The 14,680-nt window shown below is 43.1% G+C and overlaps 3 protein-coding genes across 12 annotated transcripts in view; all 3 read left to right on the forward strand.

The window, feature by feature from the left end:
- LOC125899774 (titin-like) overlaps window positions 1-1,087 on the forward strand; it is a 53,425-nt gene extending 52,338 nt beyond the window's left edge. The window contains exons 56-58 of the mRNA XM_049594315.1: window positions 25-303; window positions 399-677; window positions 780-1,087. Coding sequence (XP_049450272.1) covers window positions 25-303; window positions 399-677; window positions 780-1,072 — 851 coding nt within the window. The 3' untranslated portion in view covers window positions 1,073-1,087. The remainder of the gene's footprint in view (window positions 1-24; window positions 304-398; window positions 678-779) is intronic.
- Window positions 1,070-12,284, forward strand: LOC125899507 (titin-like). The gene is made up of 12 exons (XM_049593901.1): window positions 1,070-1,434; window positions 1,667-1,948; window positions 2,456-2,734; window positions 2,817-3,098; window positions 3,179-3,457; window positions 3,547-3,834; window positions 3,956-4,234; window positions 4,323-4,604; window positions 4,760-5,038; window positions 11,053-11,331; window positions 11,838-12,128; window positions 12,253-12,284. The coding sequence occupies exons 1-12, from the start codon at window positions 1,122-1,124 to the stop codon at window positions 12,282-12,284; spliced, it is 3,165 nt and encodes a 1,054-aa protein (XP_049449858.1). The 5' UTR covers window positions 1,070-1,121.
- A 1,067-nt stretch (window positions 12,285-13,351) lies between these two features.
- The window catches only part of LOC125899773 (titin-like), a 134,924-nt gene continuing 133,595 nt past the window's right edge, over window positions 13,352-14,680 (forward strand). For all 10 annotated transcript variants that reach the window (XM_049594305.1, XM_049594304.1, XM_049594306.1 and 7 more), the window contains exons 1-2: window positions 13,352-13,644; window positions 14,136-14,252. In XM_049594305.1, the coding sequence (XP_049450262.1) occupies window positions 13,473-13,644; window positions 14,136-14,252 (289 nt within the window). In that variant the 5' untranslated portion in view covers window positions 13,352-13,472. The remainder of the gene's footprint in view (window positions 13,645-14,135; window positions 14,253-14,680) is intronic.

Below are 14,680 nucleotides of genomic sequence, written 5' to 3' on the forward strand. Positions count from 1 at the left end.
AATGACATCTTTTCTTTGTATTAGTCCCTCCAACATTTGTCAAGAAGATAGAAAATGTCTCCACTCTTTTGGGCGACGTTGCTGTCTTTCACTGCACAGTGGAAGGGTCTCTACCTCTCTCTGTACAATGGCAAAAAGACGAGAACTGGATCCCAGAGGATCCAAAGATTGAGAAAACGTACAAGAACAAAGAGGCTACTCTCAGGATTCCTGCCTGTGAAGCAACTCATGGCGGGAAATACACCTGCCAGGTCGTAAATGAGGCCGGGCAGGATGAATGCTTTGCCACCCTTGTAGTGCAAGGTACCTCCACTTCATGCTTGATTCTTCTGCACAACAACATAGGTAGCCTGAATGGTAATAACAAGTGCACTCACCTCTTTTTCTCGGTGTTGTAGAACCACCTACGATCCAAGAGAAACCAGAAGTAGTCAAAGTGACTTGTGGAGATCCGGTTAGTCTTGAGTGCAGGGTAGCTGGAACTCCTCAGATCAGGGTAAAATGGACTAAAGATGGCAATGAGCTCCAGTTGAGCAGAAAACATCGTCTACGCTACCAGAACAACGTCAGCACTCTTAACATACAGTCCTCTCAGCTGGCTGACGGGGGAGAGTACCTGTTTGAAGCCACAAACTCTGTGGGGACTTGCAGCTGTAAAATCACATTGGTTATTTTAGGTTTGTAAAAAACTCTTCAACTCTTGACATAACTAATATTTTCAGTTATAGCATTGTGTGTTTTTTCTTTGACTAATCATCTTTTACTGTTACTCTTAACAGAGGAAGTAATTCCTCCGACGTTCATTCGGAAGTTAACAAACATTCAAGCAATCATGGGTTCAGTGGTTACCATGGAGTGCAAAGTGGCCGGTTCTCTTCCAGTATCGGTTGAATGGAGCAAAGGGAAAGAAAAGATCACCAAGAGCTCCAAATATGAACTTCTGCATGATGAAAATACTGTTTCACTTCAGTTCAAACTGAGTGAGAGTTATGATACAGGAGAATATTCCTGTAAAGTTACCAACACAGCAGGCAGCTGTATGTGCAGCGGAGTTCTCACAGCTAAAGGTTAGCATTCAAAGTTTGACTTTATAAAAATGTTCAACTCAAAGTCTGTTAGTCATGCATAGTAATCATTTTTCTGTTTGGGTTTTAGTGCCACCAAGATTCGTAGCTGAGCCTGTGTCTCAGGCTGTTATTCCAAAGTCTACTGTACTCTTCAGAAGCGTCTTTGAAGGAACATCTCCATTTATAGTGAAATGGTTCAAGGATGACAACGAACTCATCACAGGACCATCATGTTTGATTAAACGAGAGGAATATTCTTCCTCTGTAGAGCTCTGCTCAGTCGGGACTTTGCAAAGTGGAATTTATTCTTGCCAAGTTAGCAACGAAGCAGGCACGGTGAAAAGTGCAGCAGAGTTGGTGGTGAAAGGTTGGACTATTTTCTTTTTTGTCCATTACCATTACCTCTTGATTAACTCCATCTTTTTTCTGCATTCTCACAGCTCCTCTTCATTTCCTCCACCTGACCACCTTACCATTTCTTCTCTTACCAGGAATATCTGTGTTGTCTTAAGAGTCTGTTGCCATCCTCTATACCTCACACTGATTCGAGGCTAACTTTATTCTGATGATAGTAACTTGATCTTTTTTTGACTTTGCAGAGCCCCCTCAGTTTGTCCTGAAACTTCCTCCCACTACCTTTGTGAAGCAGTGTGAGGCACTCCGTCTTGAATGCAAGGCCACCAGCTCACACTCCCTGACTATGTGCTGGTACAAAAATGACCAAAAGCTAACGGACGGAGACAACTATAAGATCATGTTTGTTGACTCAACTGCGTACCTCCAGCTGCACACCACAAGGTTTGAGGATAATGGAGTCTACACCTGTGAGGCTCATAATGATGCTGGCAGTGTGAGCTGCAGCACCATTCTCACAGTTCAAGGTCAGCTATCGAACAGATATCTTTGCTAATCGTTTTGTGGATTTTACCCCCTCTGAACTTGTGTAGCATGAAAAAGAAGGAATGAAAATCTGTGATGATGCAGATTTTTAGAAGTCTTGAGTTAAACCCTTTAAGAGTGGGTTCTGTGTAAAAACTTCAGCATGGAGTCCAATGGTCTTCCTTCTGTTTCAGTAGAAAATCAGATTCTTGTCATCCAGTGTGTCTGATAGCATGTGTCTGTGTGTTACCTCTTTTTTTAGAGACATGTTTCTCCCTATTTTTGATGGAATGACTTGTTTACCCTTTACCTTATAGTTAACCCTTTGTTTTCCATATTAATTTCTTTCATTTCCATTCTCTTACTAATGATCTTTCTGTCACCGTCTGGATGGATTCCTCTAGCATGGACTGAACTTAAGCATGACCTTCAACAAGAATTTCTGTCCTATGGAACTGCCCAACCGAATTGCTTTCAGTTTGTTAATATATCTCTGATATATCTTCCAGAGGCCCCATCCTTTATTAAAACACCAAGTCCGATAGAGGGCATAAAAGGAAAAGATGCCAGTCTACACTGCGAGGTGTACGGCACTCCACCTTTCCAGGTGAACTGGTACAAAGACAAAAGGCCACTAAAGGAGAGCAGAAAGTGTAAGATGGTCAGTGAGGGCAGCTCTGCCACACTTCACATCATGAAAATGGACCAAGAAGATGCTGGTCTTTATGAGTGCAAAGTGTCTAACAACGTAGGAACTGAAAGCTGCCGCACTACCATTAGCCTAAAAGGTTAGTACAGACGCAATGGCCATTTCTTCAGAGCTTTGTGTGATTATCTCCACTCACTTTTGATTTTTCCATCACTACTCAGAACAACCAGCATTTGTCAAGAAACTGGTGGACCAGTCAGTTACAGCCGGTCAGCAGCTAACACTGACAGCTACAGTAAGAGGCTCCGAGCCTTTGACTGTGTCCTGGGTTCAGGACAAAGATCACATTCTCAGAGATGGTGACAACAGGAAGATCACATTTGAGAATAATGTGGTCACCCTTGTAGTGCCTAAAGCTGACTCAACTACAGCTGGTAAATACACCTGCCAGCTGAGGAATGACTCTGGAGTTGTGGAGTCTGTCTCCCAAGTGACCGTTCTAGGTTTGTAGAACTCCAGACTTTATGACATAGCCACCAGTGTGAGGATTCGTTTAGCTTAATATCTTCTTCCTAATTTTTAGAACCTGCTGCTGTTGTGGATAGCCCCGAGTCCTTGAACGTCAAGTCAGGAGACAATACAGCTATTGAAGTCACAGTATCTGGAACACCAGATCTGAAAATTAAGTGGTTCAAGGATAACGAAGCAATATCTTCTGGTGCCAAGTATCAGCTGTCCTTCACAAAGAAGGTTGCAACCCTGAAGATTCGGTCTGCTGATAAAGCAGACGCTGGAGAATACAAACTACAGGTTACAAACCATGTTGGTACAGCCTCTTGCAAAACTAAGCTCTCTGTCTCAGGTTGGTGGCCTTTTCACAAACGTCTTAATCGTTTTTAATTAGAGGTTAGCTCAGAAATGCTTTATAACGTGTTGTTCTCTTAACAATAGATAAATTGATTCCACCGAGCTTCATAAGGAAGCTGAGAGACACCCACCTTGTTGTGGGTAAACCTGGTGAGATGGAGTGTAAGGTTGCTGGCTCTGCCCCTTTAACAACTTCCTGGTTCCACAACGGCCAGGAGATCCAGAGTGGGCCAAACTATGACATCAGCTGCACTGATAATAGCTGCAGACTGAGAGTCCCAACAGTCAAGATGTCCGATTCTGGCAAATACACATGTAAAGCTGTAAACGCTGCAGGAGCCAGTGAGACGAGTGCTTCCATGAATGTGACAGGTCAGTAGACTTGAATAGAGTCGAGAACAGAACATTTAAAGGTTTTCCGTAGTGCAGGATCGGGCTCCTTAGAGAAAGTTAATGATTATCTTACAACACATCTTTTTTTATTTGAACCCAGAACCTCCATCTTTTGTGGAAACACCTGAAGCGAAGGAAACAGTGCCTGGCCAAAACGTGTCTTTCTCAGCTAAAGTGAAAGGCAGTGCCCCCCTGAAGGTCAAATGGTTTAGGGGAGCAAAGGAAATGCAGCATGGAAGAGGCTGCGAGATCACCCTAAAGAACGACGTCGCCACTTTGGTGCTTCACAGAGTGGACAGGTCCCACGCAGGAGAGTACACCTGCCAGATCATTAACGATGCAGGGAAGGAAAGCTGCCCAGTTAACCTGTTTGTGAAAGGTTTGTCAGCATGATATCTTTCTTTTGAATATGTGTGTTCTTCTTAAAGTGAATTTTAAGTAACTGATAATGGAATTACCTCTCTCAGAACCAGTCCACTTTGTGAAGAAGCTGAAGGACATTTCCTCTGAAAAGGGCAAACCTTTGAGGCTTGAAGTCACATTCGCTGGAACCCCCAGAATAAATGTGATGTGGAAGAAGGATGGTAAATTCATCTGGGCCTCATATCAGTACAATGTGATCACCACAGACAACTCCTGCATCCTGGAGGTTCTTTACTCCGACAAGATGGAGGCAGCCGGTAGATACTCTTGCGAAGTAGACAACGGAGTCGGAAGTGACAGATGTGAAGCACAAGTGTCACTTCTAGGTAAAATTATTAACATGCATGTTATTGTCTTCAGTTACGTTTTTAATAATTCATGATCATTCAGGCATTCATTAATTCAGTCATCCATTTGTCCATACACAACTTCTGAAGTTATACTAAGCCATCTTCATCATCATCATCATCTTTCATTTTAGAGCGACCATACTTTGTTGAAATGATGGAGCCAGTGGAGGTAATTCTGGGCGATCCACTTACCCTGAAATGCTGTATTGGGGGAACTCCTGACATCTCCGTAGCCTGGTTTAAAGGTGACGGAAAGCTGCGCAAGTCCAATACTTGCTTGATGGACTTCGTAAAGGGTGTTGCCACGTTGAAACTGACCAAAACAACCAAGTTCGATCAGGGCGAATATATCTGCAAGGCAGAGAACCGGATTGGTTCAGCCTCTGCCAGCTGTAGTGTGGTGGTGAAAGGTGATGCTTGTTTCCTATACTTTATTCATAGAAAGAAACTTGATAAATCAGTTACATGTGTTAATGGATCTTCTCCCATAGAGTTTTCACACCTTACACCCTTCTTTTTTTTGGTTTGATTATGCATTAAGAGTTCCTCATGTGAAATACGCAACTCTTAGAAGGGTTACTTATCTAGTTTTCTATCACTGATTTTGCTACAAGTTACATTTCATCCGTAGTAGCAGAATTTACATTGACATAGAGGCTAATGCATGGCAGCATAACAATGAGTGCTTTTCTAACATCAGCATTGCTTCTCTCAGAACCTGTGCGCTTTATCCAGAAGCTGGAGGACACCACTTTCATAGTAGGTCAGCCACTGAAACTCGTCTGCACGTACACCGGAACCCAGAGGGTCTACGTCACGTGGAAAAAGGATGGCAAGCTGATTTGGGCCTCTTATCAGTACACTGTTAGAACAACTGACTCAACCTGCATTCTGGACGTCCTCAACAGTGACAGGCCTGAGGCAGCTGGAACATACACTTGCGAAATTTCCAACGGAGCTGGAACCGACGTCTGCCATGCTTGTGTCAGGCTAGGTAAAGTCACAAACTCTTAACATACTATCTGCTTTCAATTCATCAACTAACTGCGTTAACAACAGAGGCCTTCTGCTGCTGCCTAGAGAAGCACAGCCATTTGAGATGGTCATCTGGTTAGTTAGTTTATACTAATAACTGCCTGGTAGTATAACATATTGTAGGCTTCATGCAACTAACCCACCACTTACTCCTCTCAGAACCGGCCCGCTTTGTGAAAAAGCTGAAGGACACTTATTTCAGACTCCGTGAACCTTTGAGCCTCACGTGTACGTACAGTGGAAGCCAGAGAATCAACGTGACCTGGAAGAAGGACGGCAAATTCATCTGGGCATCATATAAGTACAATGTCAAGACCACCAAAGACACCTGCACCTTGGAAGTCCTCAACAGTGACAGAGAAGAGGCCGTTGGAAAATACACATGTGAAATTTCAAATGCTGAAGGAACCGATATCTGCCACGCTAATGTCAAATTAGGTAAACCGCATGAGCACCTCACCTCTTTACGGGGATTTTCATCTGCATGTCCATAAGATAGTATTTAACCAGCTTGTTTAAAAGGCCAAGGTCCACTGCTTATATTCTCTAACACCACCATTGCTGATTGATTTCTTAGAACCGGTGAGCTTTGTGAGAAAACTGACAAACACCTACTACAAAATTGGCCATCCTTTGACATTGGAGTGCACATTCACTGGCAGCCAGAGGATTTATGTTAGCTGGATGAAGGATGGCAAGCTAATCTGGGCGTCATACCAATACAACGTTAAAACTACCAACTTCTCCAGCACCCTGGAAGTCCTCAACAGTGACCGCCGGGAAGCTGCCGGGAAGTACTCATGCGAGATTTCCAATTCAGAGGGCACAGATATCTGCCATGCTATGGTTAAGATAGGTAAAGCCACTAACACATGCAACTATTCTGTTGGTCACAGTTAATTTCAAAATCTCAAAAATCATAAATTCTTGCAAGTGCCCTGTAAACTAGTTCTTTCAGATAAACATGCATCTGCTTGCTGTAACATATAAAACATGGAACTAACATCATCGTTGCCTCCTGTAGAACCTGTGCGCTTCATTTACGAGCTGAAAGACACCACTTTCAGACTCGGCCAGCCCCTGTCGCTGTACTGCGCATACAGTGCCAGCCCCAGGGTCTATGTGAGCTGGAGAAAGGACGGCAAACCAATCTGGGCCTCCTACAAGTACAACGTCAAGACCACAGATAACGCCTGTGTCTTGGAGGTCCTCAACAGTGACCGGCTAGAAGCAGCAGGGAGATACTCCTGTGAAATTTCTAACTCTGAGAACACCGCAATCTGCTATGCACAGGTCACACTAGGTAAACATGAAACGTGACGGCTCATTGTTTTTGGTTTTTATTTTTTTCAAAGAAAAACGTAAATGTATCTGTACCGTCCTGCAGCCCTGCGTCTTCATATGAGGACATCACATTTTTTGTTTATCCCATCTTATACTTGATTCTGCATAACGTAGACCTGTTATCCTCATTCATGGACACGTTTTTGTGCCATCTAGTGGTAGTAAGAGCAAAATACGCAAAAACAAGATGGCAGCCATCTCTGCCAAGTCAGTCTGCAGAAGACCCTGACACCAAAGACAAAGCTTAATTTTTAAACATACAAAGTCCTACTACTAAAAATGCCTACATAATAAAAGCTAGGGGGTCATCTGATATATGCCTTTAAAGTAGTCTGTGGGTACTGAATACTGTAAAATGAAAAGCTAATACACTTGTCTTATATATAATAAACATTAACAAATTTAGTGAAAACTGTGAGAAAAACATCTGTGACATAAAACAAAAATCAAAAAATTACTTCCACTTTTTTACAAATTACATGAAAGGACTGACCTCACCACCAGAGGACCCACTTTACAGTTGACTGCAGTCAATTTTAAAGAACAGGAACATTAAAATCTGTTAAAGAGGTTAAAATCTGAAAACAATGAGCCGTTTATGTAGTTTATTGATCAGAATTTCAGGTTACTTGCTAACTTGCTTGACAGGCGGCTAACAGCTAACATCCTTGCCTCTCCTAGAACCTGTGCGCTTTGTAAGAAAGCTGGAGGACACGACCTTTAGGGTTGGCCAGCCTCTGAAGCTCCAGGTCACCTACACGGGCAGCCAGCTCATATATGTGAGCTGGACAAAAGATGGCAAACCCATCTGGGCTTCCTACAAGTACAACGTCAAGAAAACTGACAACTCCTGTGTCTTGGAGATTCTCAACAGTGACAGAGAGGAGGCTGCTGGGAGATATTCCTGTGAAATATCCAATGCCAGTAGCTCCGCTATCTGCCACGCTCATGTCACATTAGGTAACTGCCCTCTAACATACTCACTGCTTTGCTAGCACTTCAGGCTCCACAACATGACTAACGCTGTTGCTTCTCTCAGAACCGGTGCGCTTTGTGAAAAAGCTCGAGGACACGTCATACTGTCTGGACGATCCACTGAGTCTGACATGCACGTACACCGGCAGTCAGCAAGTGCACGTGACCTGGAAGAAGGACGGCAAGCCGATCTCTGCTTCGAACAAATACCACTTCAAGACCACCGATTCCTTGTGTGCTCTGGAAGTCCTAAACAGACAAGATGCAGCTGGGCTCTATTGTTGTCAAGTTTCTAACGCAGGAGGTTCTGCCATCTGTGATGCCTATGTCATTAATAAAACCACTAAGAAAGGTATAACCTCCATGACACACCTGCCCAATCCCCATTCTCCCACTTGGCCCTATGTCTTGTTTTAGAGTGCCCTCGACAGAGTAGTTGCCCTTCAGAACAGAACCATAGGGGTAAGGTTTGAAATATTAACCAAGCAAATAGGACGCCAGTTGTTATGTCATCATGCCGATAATGGCACATTATCAACCATTAGTGGTTACCTAAATCTAATGGATAAGGGTTAAAACAGCCATAAGTAATTGGTAAGTGGTTGAATTAGCATTAGTTAGCTAAAATTAATAAATAATAGTTGAAATAGTTAGCTACAAGAAACTTATAAATAGTTGAAACTGCATTAGTTACTTAAAAGTAATAGATAATAGTTGCAATAGTTAGCTAAAAGTAATTAATAATGGTTGAAATAGTATTTGTTAGCTAGAATTAATGAAATGATTGAAACAGTTAGCTAAAATTAGCTGATACGTGGTTGAAGGAGCATTAGTCACTTAAAAGTAATGGATGATGGTTGAAACAGTTAGCTGCTAGTATTTGATAATCGGTTGAATCGGTTGTTGAAACAGTTAGCTAAGAGTAACTGATAAGTGATTGAAATAGCATTAGTCAGCTAAAAGTAATGAACAAATGTTGAAATAGTTGGCTAAGAGTTGCAGATAAGCAGTTGAATTAGCATTACAAAGCTAAAAGTGACAGGGCAGTTAACACAGCAGCAAATTTTCAGAAATGCTTGTCATAACAATCAAATTAAATATTCCTTTGCCTCCACATTATATCCCAACAGATTTCAACATTTTGCAGCATTAATTGCAAAGATAAAGCTAAATTTATGGGCTTCTTTCCACAACAGTAGCAGCCATGTTGCTTGTTTACATTTAGCCTGCCTCACTTCGCAAAGCATTCTGGGAGTTTTCTTCTACCACTCCATTTGGAGTCTACATCTCCTGTAGGGCTGAATGATTACTACCCCTTGATCCCACTAAAGAAACGGCACACCCTACACAGTGGCACTCGAAACAGAGTGGTAGGGTCAAGTGGGAGAACTGGGATTGGGCCACTCTCACATCTCAGCCGCTAACGCTAAAAGTAACACATTTAATAATACATAACTATAGAAAGCAGGAGCTCATCTTACTCTCCGACTAGCTTCTGTTCCGCTGGTGTTTGGAGGTGTTGTCCATCCATCATCCATTGATTTAATAAAACATCGTCATGTTTCCAGACATAGGAATGGAAGAAACACTCTGATACCCCTTTTCTACCAAACTACCTCTGGTTCTTGAACCAGTTAAGGATTCTTGGGACCTTTGTGCTTTCGAGTGCACCAGCCCGCATTTCCACCAGGTTTATGCTGAATCATTATAATGAAGGATGTTTGATCAGAGGAGGGTGTTGCGCAGTGCACAACGAAAGTAAAAAAGTTGTGGCAAGATGGCAGGTCACACTGATTACCTCAATGCGCTCATCCTGTTACTACAGATATTTGTTTTTCTCCAAAAAACAAGCGTGGATCAACTAATGATGATAAGAAGACGTAGAAAACTCCATCCGCTCTTTCCAACCTGTCGAATATGACTGCCCACTAATGTCGTCATGGTTCGCACGTCAGGTCAAGGAAAACCTGCTATGTTTTTGTTCCAGCTGTGACCAACTTTAAGGCTCTGAACCTTTTCATTTGTCTGCGGAAATGCTTCAAATGATTCCAAATTAGGTGCAGGAACCAGAGCAGAACTTTTCCCATGTTGGTGGAAAAGGGGTACGAGTTACAGGTTGTACGACTAAGGCCAGTGGAACAGGAGCTGCTCTGGAGTGCAGTGAGACTCTGTATACTCCACCTCACATAATAAAATGAAGCCTAAATGAATTCCATCAGTGAATTAGAATGAAGGACTCATGTTTGCTTCTGCTTGCTCACCATCACCTTTGCTTCTAACAACCCTCACTGCTTCTCACAGAGCCTGCTCGCTTCATCAGGAAGCTGGAAAACATGACGTTCAGGGTCGGCACACCGCTGACACTTAGAGTCGCGTTCACTGGAAGCCAAAGAATGTATGTGAGCTGGAAGAAAGATGGGAGACCAATCTGGGCCTCTTACAAGTACAATGTCAAGACCACAGACTGCAGCTGCGTGCTGGACGTCCTCAACAGTGACCGTGAAGAAGCTCGGGGGAGATACACTTGCGAAATTTCCAACGCTGAAGGCTCTGATATCTGCCATGCTCATATCAAGCTAGGTAACACTAACCAGCAACACAGTGCTTGTAGTACTGTAGTATCACCACACCAAAACAGAATCTGCGCAACTGTTTTCAGCAGTGATCCAAAATGAAAACCTGCAGAGTTCTGCGGGCGCAGATTCTGTATGGGTGTGGTCATCACTCATCATGCATGAAATGAATCATTCTTAGAGGAAGGGTTGCAACGGTATGAGATTTTCACGGCACAATAACTGTCTCAGAAAATACCGCAGTTTCATGGTATCAAAAAAGTTAAAATCAATATATCGCTGCAACCCTTTGTAGAGGTAACAGTCAGTACCACTCACATAGCCTGTAACCTTTCCTACCTTCATGTACAGGTAAACCTCCCTTTATTCACATAGCCTCTCTTTCTTCCCATGACAACATCTACGGATTCTGGATATCGTGCCGTCACATAGTTTTTCGTCCCCCGCATGTAAATATCAGTGGTTTCTGTGACTGATTTCAACATTGCTTCTCTCAGAACCTGTGCGATTTGTCAAGAAACTGGAGGATGTCTCCCATGAGCTGGGTAAACCTCTGAGGCTGGAGTGCACTTACACCGGCAGCCAGAGGGTCTACGTCACGTGGAAGAAGGACGATCAGCAGATCTGGGCTTCTTACGAGTACAACGTCAAAACCACCAATTCCTCCTGTGTCCTGGAGGTCCTCAACAGTGACAGAGCCACTGCGGCGGGAAAATACACTTGCGAAATTTCCAATGCTGAAGGAACTGACGTCTGTCATGCTCATGTTAAACTAGGTAACACAGTAACAAACACATCTCCTCATGTGGTCACAGTTACTAACACTAACCTTCGGTCTAGTTATCGTTTCCTGTGGTCCTGTGCTTGTTGGTAACAAGAAGGAATTTGGTAACATCCAAACAGTCCTGGGTCTCGTTGTTGGTGTGTTCATGGTTGGCTGGTCTCCTGTTTGTTAGATTTGGGAAAACAAAAGATTTTATAATGTGTTACAGCTCCTTGAGAGCATGTTCTCCATGTTGATATGGTTGGGTCAGATTAATATTTGCTTGCTGGACAAAGGGATTTGTAGAGAGGTGGAAGTAAGTAGTAAGTTAACAGGGTGAATACTCTGTATTTGTTTGCTTGTATGTTGCAGGTTGTTTCCATGTTGTCTTCCATGTTGTCACTCTGTGTTTTCCCTGATGAAAGGCCCGGTGGCCCCGTCAATGATCCTTTGAATATCGAACCATTTCCAAATGTCACTACATGCTCTGATTTTCTTCCCTTTCTCCCTCACCAACAGAGCACAAAGTCCCTCCAACCTTCACCAAGAAGCCCTCTGAGTCCATGATGGACTCTGCGGGTAAAACGGTGAAGATGGAAGCTCGGGTGACTGGCTCTCAGCCACTGAGCGTCACCTGGTACAAGGGCAACAGTGAAATCTTCAGCTCTGGCAAATATGATGTCAGCTTTAAGAACAACATGGCCGTGCTGTCTGTCAGAGATTGTACCAGCTCTGATGGTGGTGAATACACCTGCACAGCTTCCAATGAAGCTGGCAAAGCTTCATGTCACGTTTCTCTCAACATCTCAGGTATGAGTGTGTCAGTTCATCTTCATTATTTGAAGCTTTGTGTTTCGTTTTGTGTTCCTTTGAAAGATAAATTATCTTTTCACTGGGCTCTCAGATCCATGTTGCCTGGTCTGTCTTGGTGCAGTTGTTCCAGCGGAAATAAAACTGGGTCTCTGAACAATTAAAAACATCAGGAACAGAAATACAAGCAACACATGCTGCATCTTTAGTCAGCCAATCAAAATACACACAGCAAATGAATATGTTTTATTATTCAGAAGTGCCTGATCAAATTCAGCCTCACTTCCTGCAAAGTGACTTATTGATTACTTGTGGGGCTACTTGGCATAGTACTTTGTCCGGCATGCTAACTGGTAGGCGAACTTGCGTTTCCTAGGATACTAAAGGAAAGACCCACCCTACTCTCTCTGATTGGCTTGTACTTGTTGCCTTTGTTGGTTGGATTGGTTAGGTTTTGGCAACAGGAATAAGATTGGTCAGGGTTAACATAAGAATGTCAAGGTAAGCCAATCAGAGGCAAAATAGGACACGATAATCCCTTGTTATCCCAGGAAACCCAAACTAGCAGCATGCTAGTGCTGCCAACATACTGCCAATAGCCAGCAAAAATACAGAAGCAAGTTAGCGAAATATGGTTTAGGAAGATGCCTAGCTTGGTTAAATGAATAAATATTTGATTTAATAAGAGGCAGCAGCAAACAGAAAAGTCTTCAACCTTGATTTTAAAAAAAGTGAGAGTTGCAGCAGAGAGAAATCTGGGAGATTGCTCCAGATATGTGGAGTATAAAAACTACAAAAAAAACATAAAAACGCTGCTTCTCCATGCTTCGTCTCGACTCTGGGGACACAAAGCAGACCTGTCCCAGAAGATTTTAAGAGCTCACATTTCACTCTTACAAATGCTGGTGTGACTAAACCCTTAGAGACTTTCACTGGCAGCCATTTTGGCCTTTAAATTTCCCCCAAAGATGGCCATGGAGTTTGGAATAGTTGGAGTTTTTTAATCAGAATTAGAACCTTCAGATTAACTGATGGCTGAACAGAAACAAACACTCATGGATGGACAGTCAGGTGTGTAGTTTGGTCCATCTCAGGCTAAGGTAAGTTAATGACTTTATTAGCCTGGTTTCCCTCTAAAGGTTTATGCTACAGTCTAGAGACAAGGCTCCAGTGTCCTACATAAAACAAGTGTCTGTAGTTGTCCTGCTTTTTCTCCTAACCTCAGCTGAAACTGGCCAGGCTCCAAAGTTCGACGTCCCTCTGGAGCCAGTGACAGTGAGCGAGGGCGAGAAGCTGAGCCTCAAATGCCATGTCACTGGCCCTACTCCACTGACCATTCAGTGGATGAAGGACAGGAGGGAGCTGAAGTCCAGCGCAAACATCAGAATCACGTTTGTTGGTGGGACAGCCTCTCTGGAGGTCAGTGCGGCCTCAAAGAGTGATGCAGGAGATTACCTCTGCAAGGCCAGCAACCCTAACGGCAGTGACTTCTGCAAGTCCAAGGTCACTGTGAGAGGTAAGGTCTTCTTATGTCAGCCTGTCCTCATCATCTTTTTATTTTCACTTCTATTTCACACAGTAAAGGACATGAATACTTCACTACTACAGCACTCGACCAGTGTTCCCAGCTCATTTCTTTGATCATTGGGCAACTTTTTGCACAGTAGAAGCTGTTTTATTCCAATGAATCAGCTCTTCTGTTCCTCTAATTGTTTTTAAGATTGACAGGGAACAGAGTTTGACACATAATGACTGCAGTCTTTGAAACCAGGGAAGGACAACACTTACCATATAACCATATCGAAAATCACCATATTCAGATAATGTCAATATACTGCCCAGTTCTGTAGGCGAAAGCCTCCTAAAAGTTCAATGGGTAAAAGCCTCATAAAGGTTCAAACAAGTGAAGCTGTTTGTATAACATCTTAACATCTCATGCTCCGTTTGGACTTCTTGGTGACCGTCAAACATGACAACATCGCACTTACCTCCATGACTTCTTTTCAGATAAAGGAGCTAAGCCTGCCCCTGCCGAGCCCGCCGCCCCAGCTGCAGCTGCTCCGGTCAAAAGGCTCGACAACCTGTTCTTCATCGAGGAACCCAAAAACGTTTCTGTAACAGAGAGTAAGTACACATCTGGACCTGAGGCTGTTTGTTCAGAGAGTCTCTAGACATTCTTTCTCTTTAATTATGGAGGGCTGAGCTCACAGGTTCGTGACAATTGACAGGAGTCATGACGCTGTCAGGGAAATGTCACAAACTTCAGCCCAATCACCAACGAAAAATCTGACATTTCTGCAAACCATGAATACATTACATTATTTGTCACACAACAAGACATCACCGCATTCCAGCCAGGATTGTACTACCAAAAACTAAAACATGTTTTCGTGCCTAAACATAACCACAGGTTAACCACACGTGAAGTTTCAATGTATCTGCTGCATGATGATGTACAAATGTAATGTGTCCTTGGTTTGTAGAAAAGAACAATGCCAACATTTATTTGCATTTTTCCATAGAGATGTTGACATTGCAGTCCATGTTATGCG

The sequence above is a fragment of the Epinephelus fuscoguttatus genome, linkage group LG13 (assembly GCF_011397635.1).
Source record: "Epinephelus fuscoguttatus linkage group LG13, E.fuscoguttatus.final_Chr_v1".
NCBI classification, from domain to species: Eukaryota; Metazoa; Chordata; class Actinopteri; order Perciformes; family Serranidae; genus Epinephelus; species Epinephelus fuscoguttatus.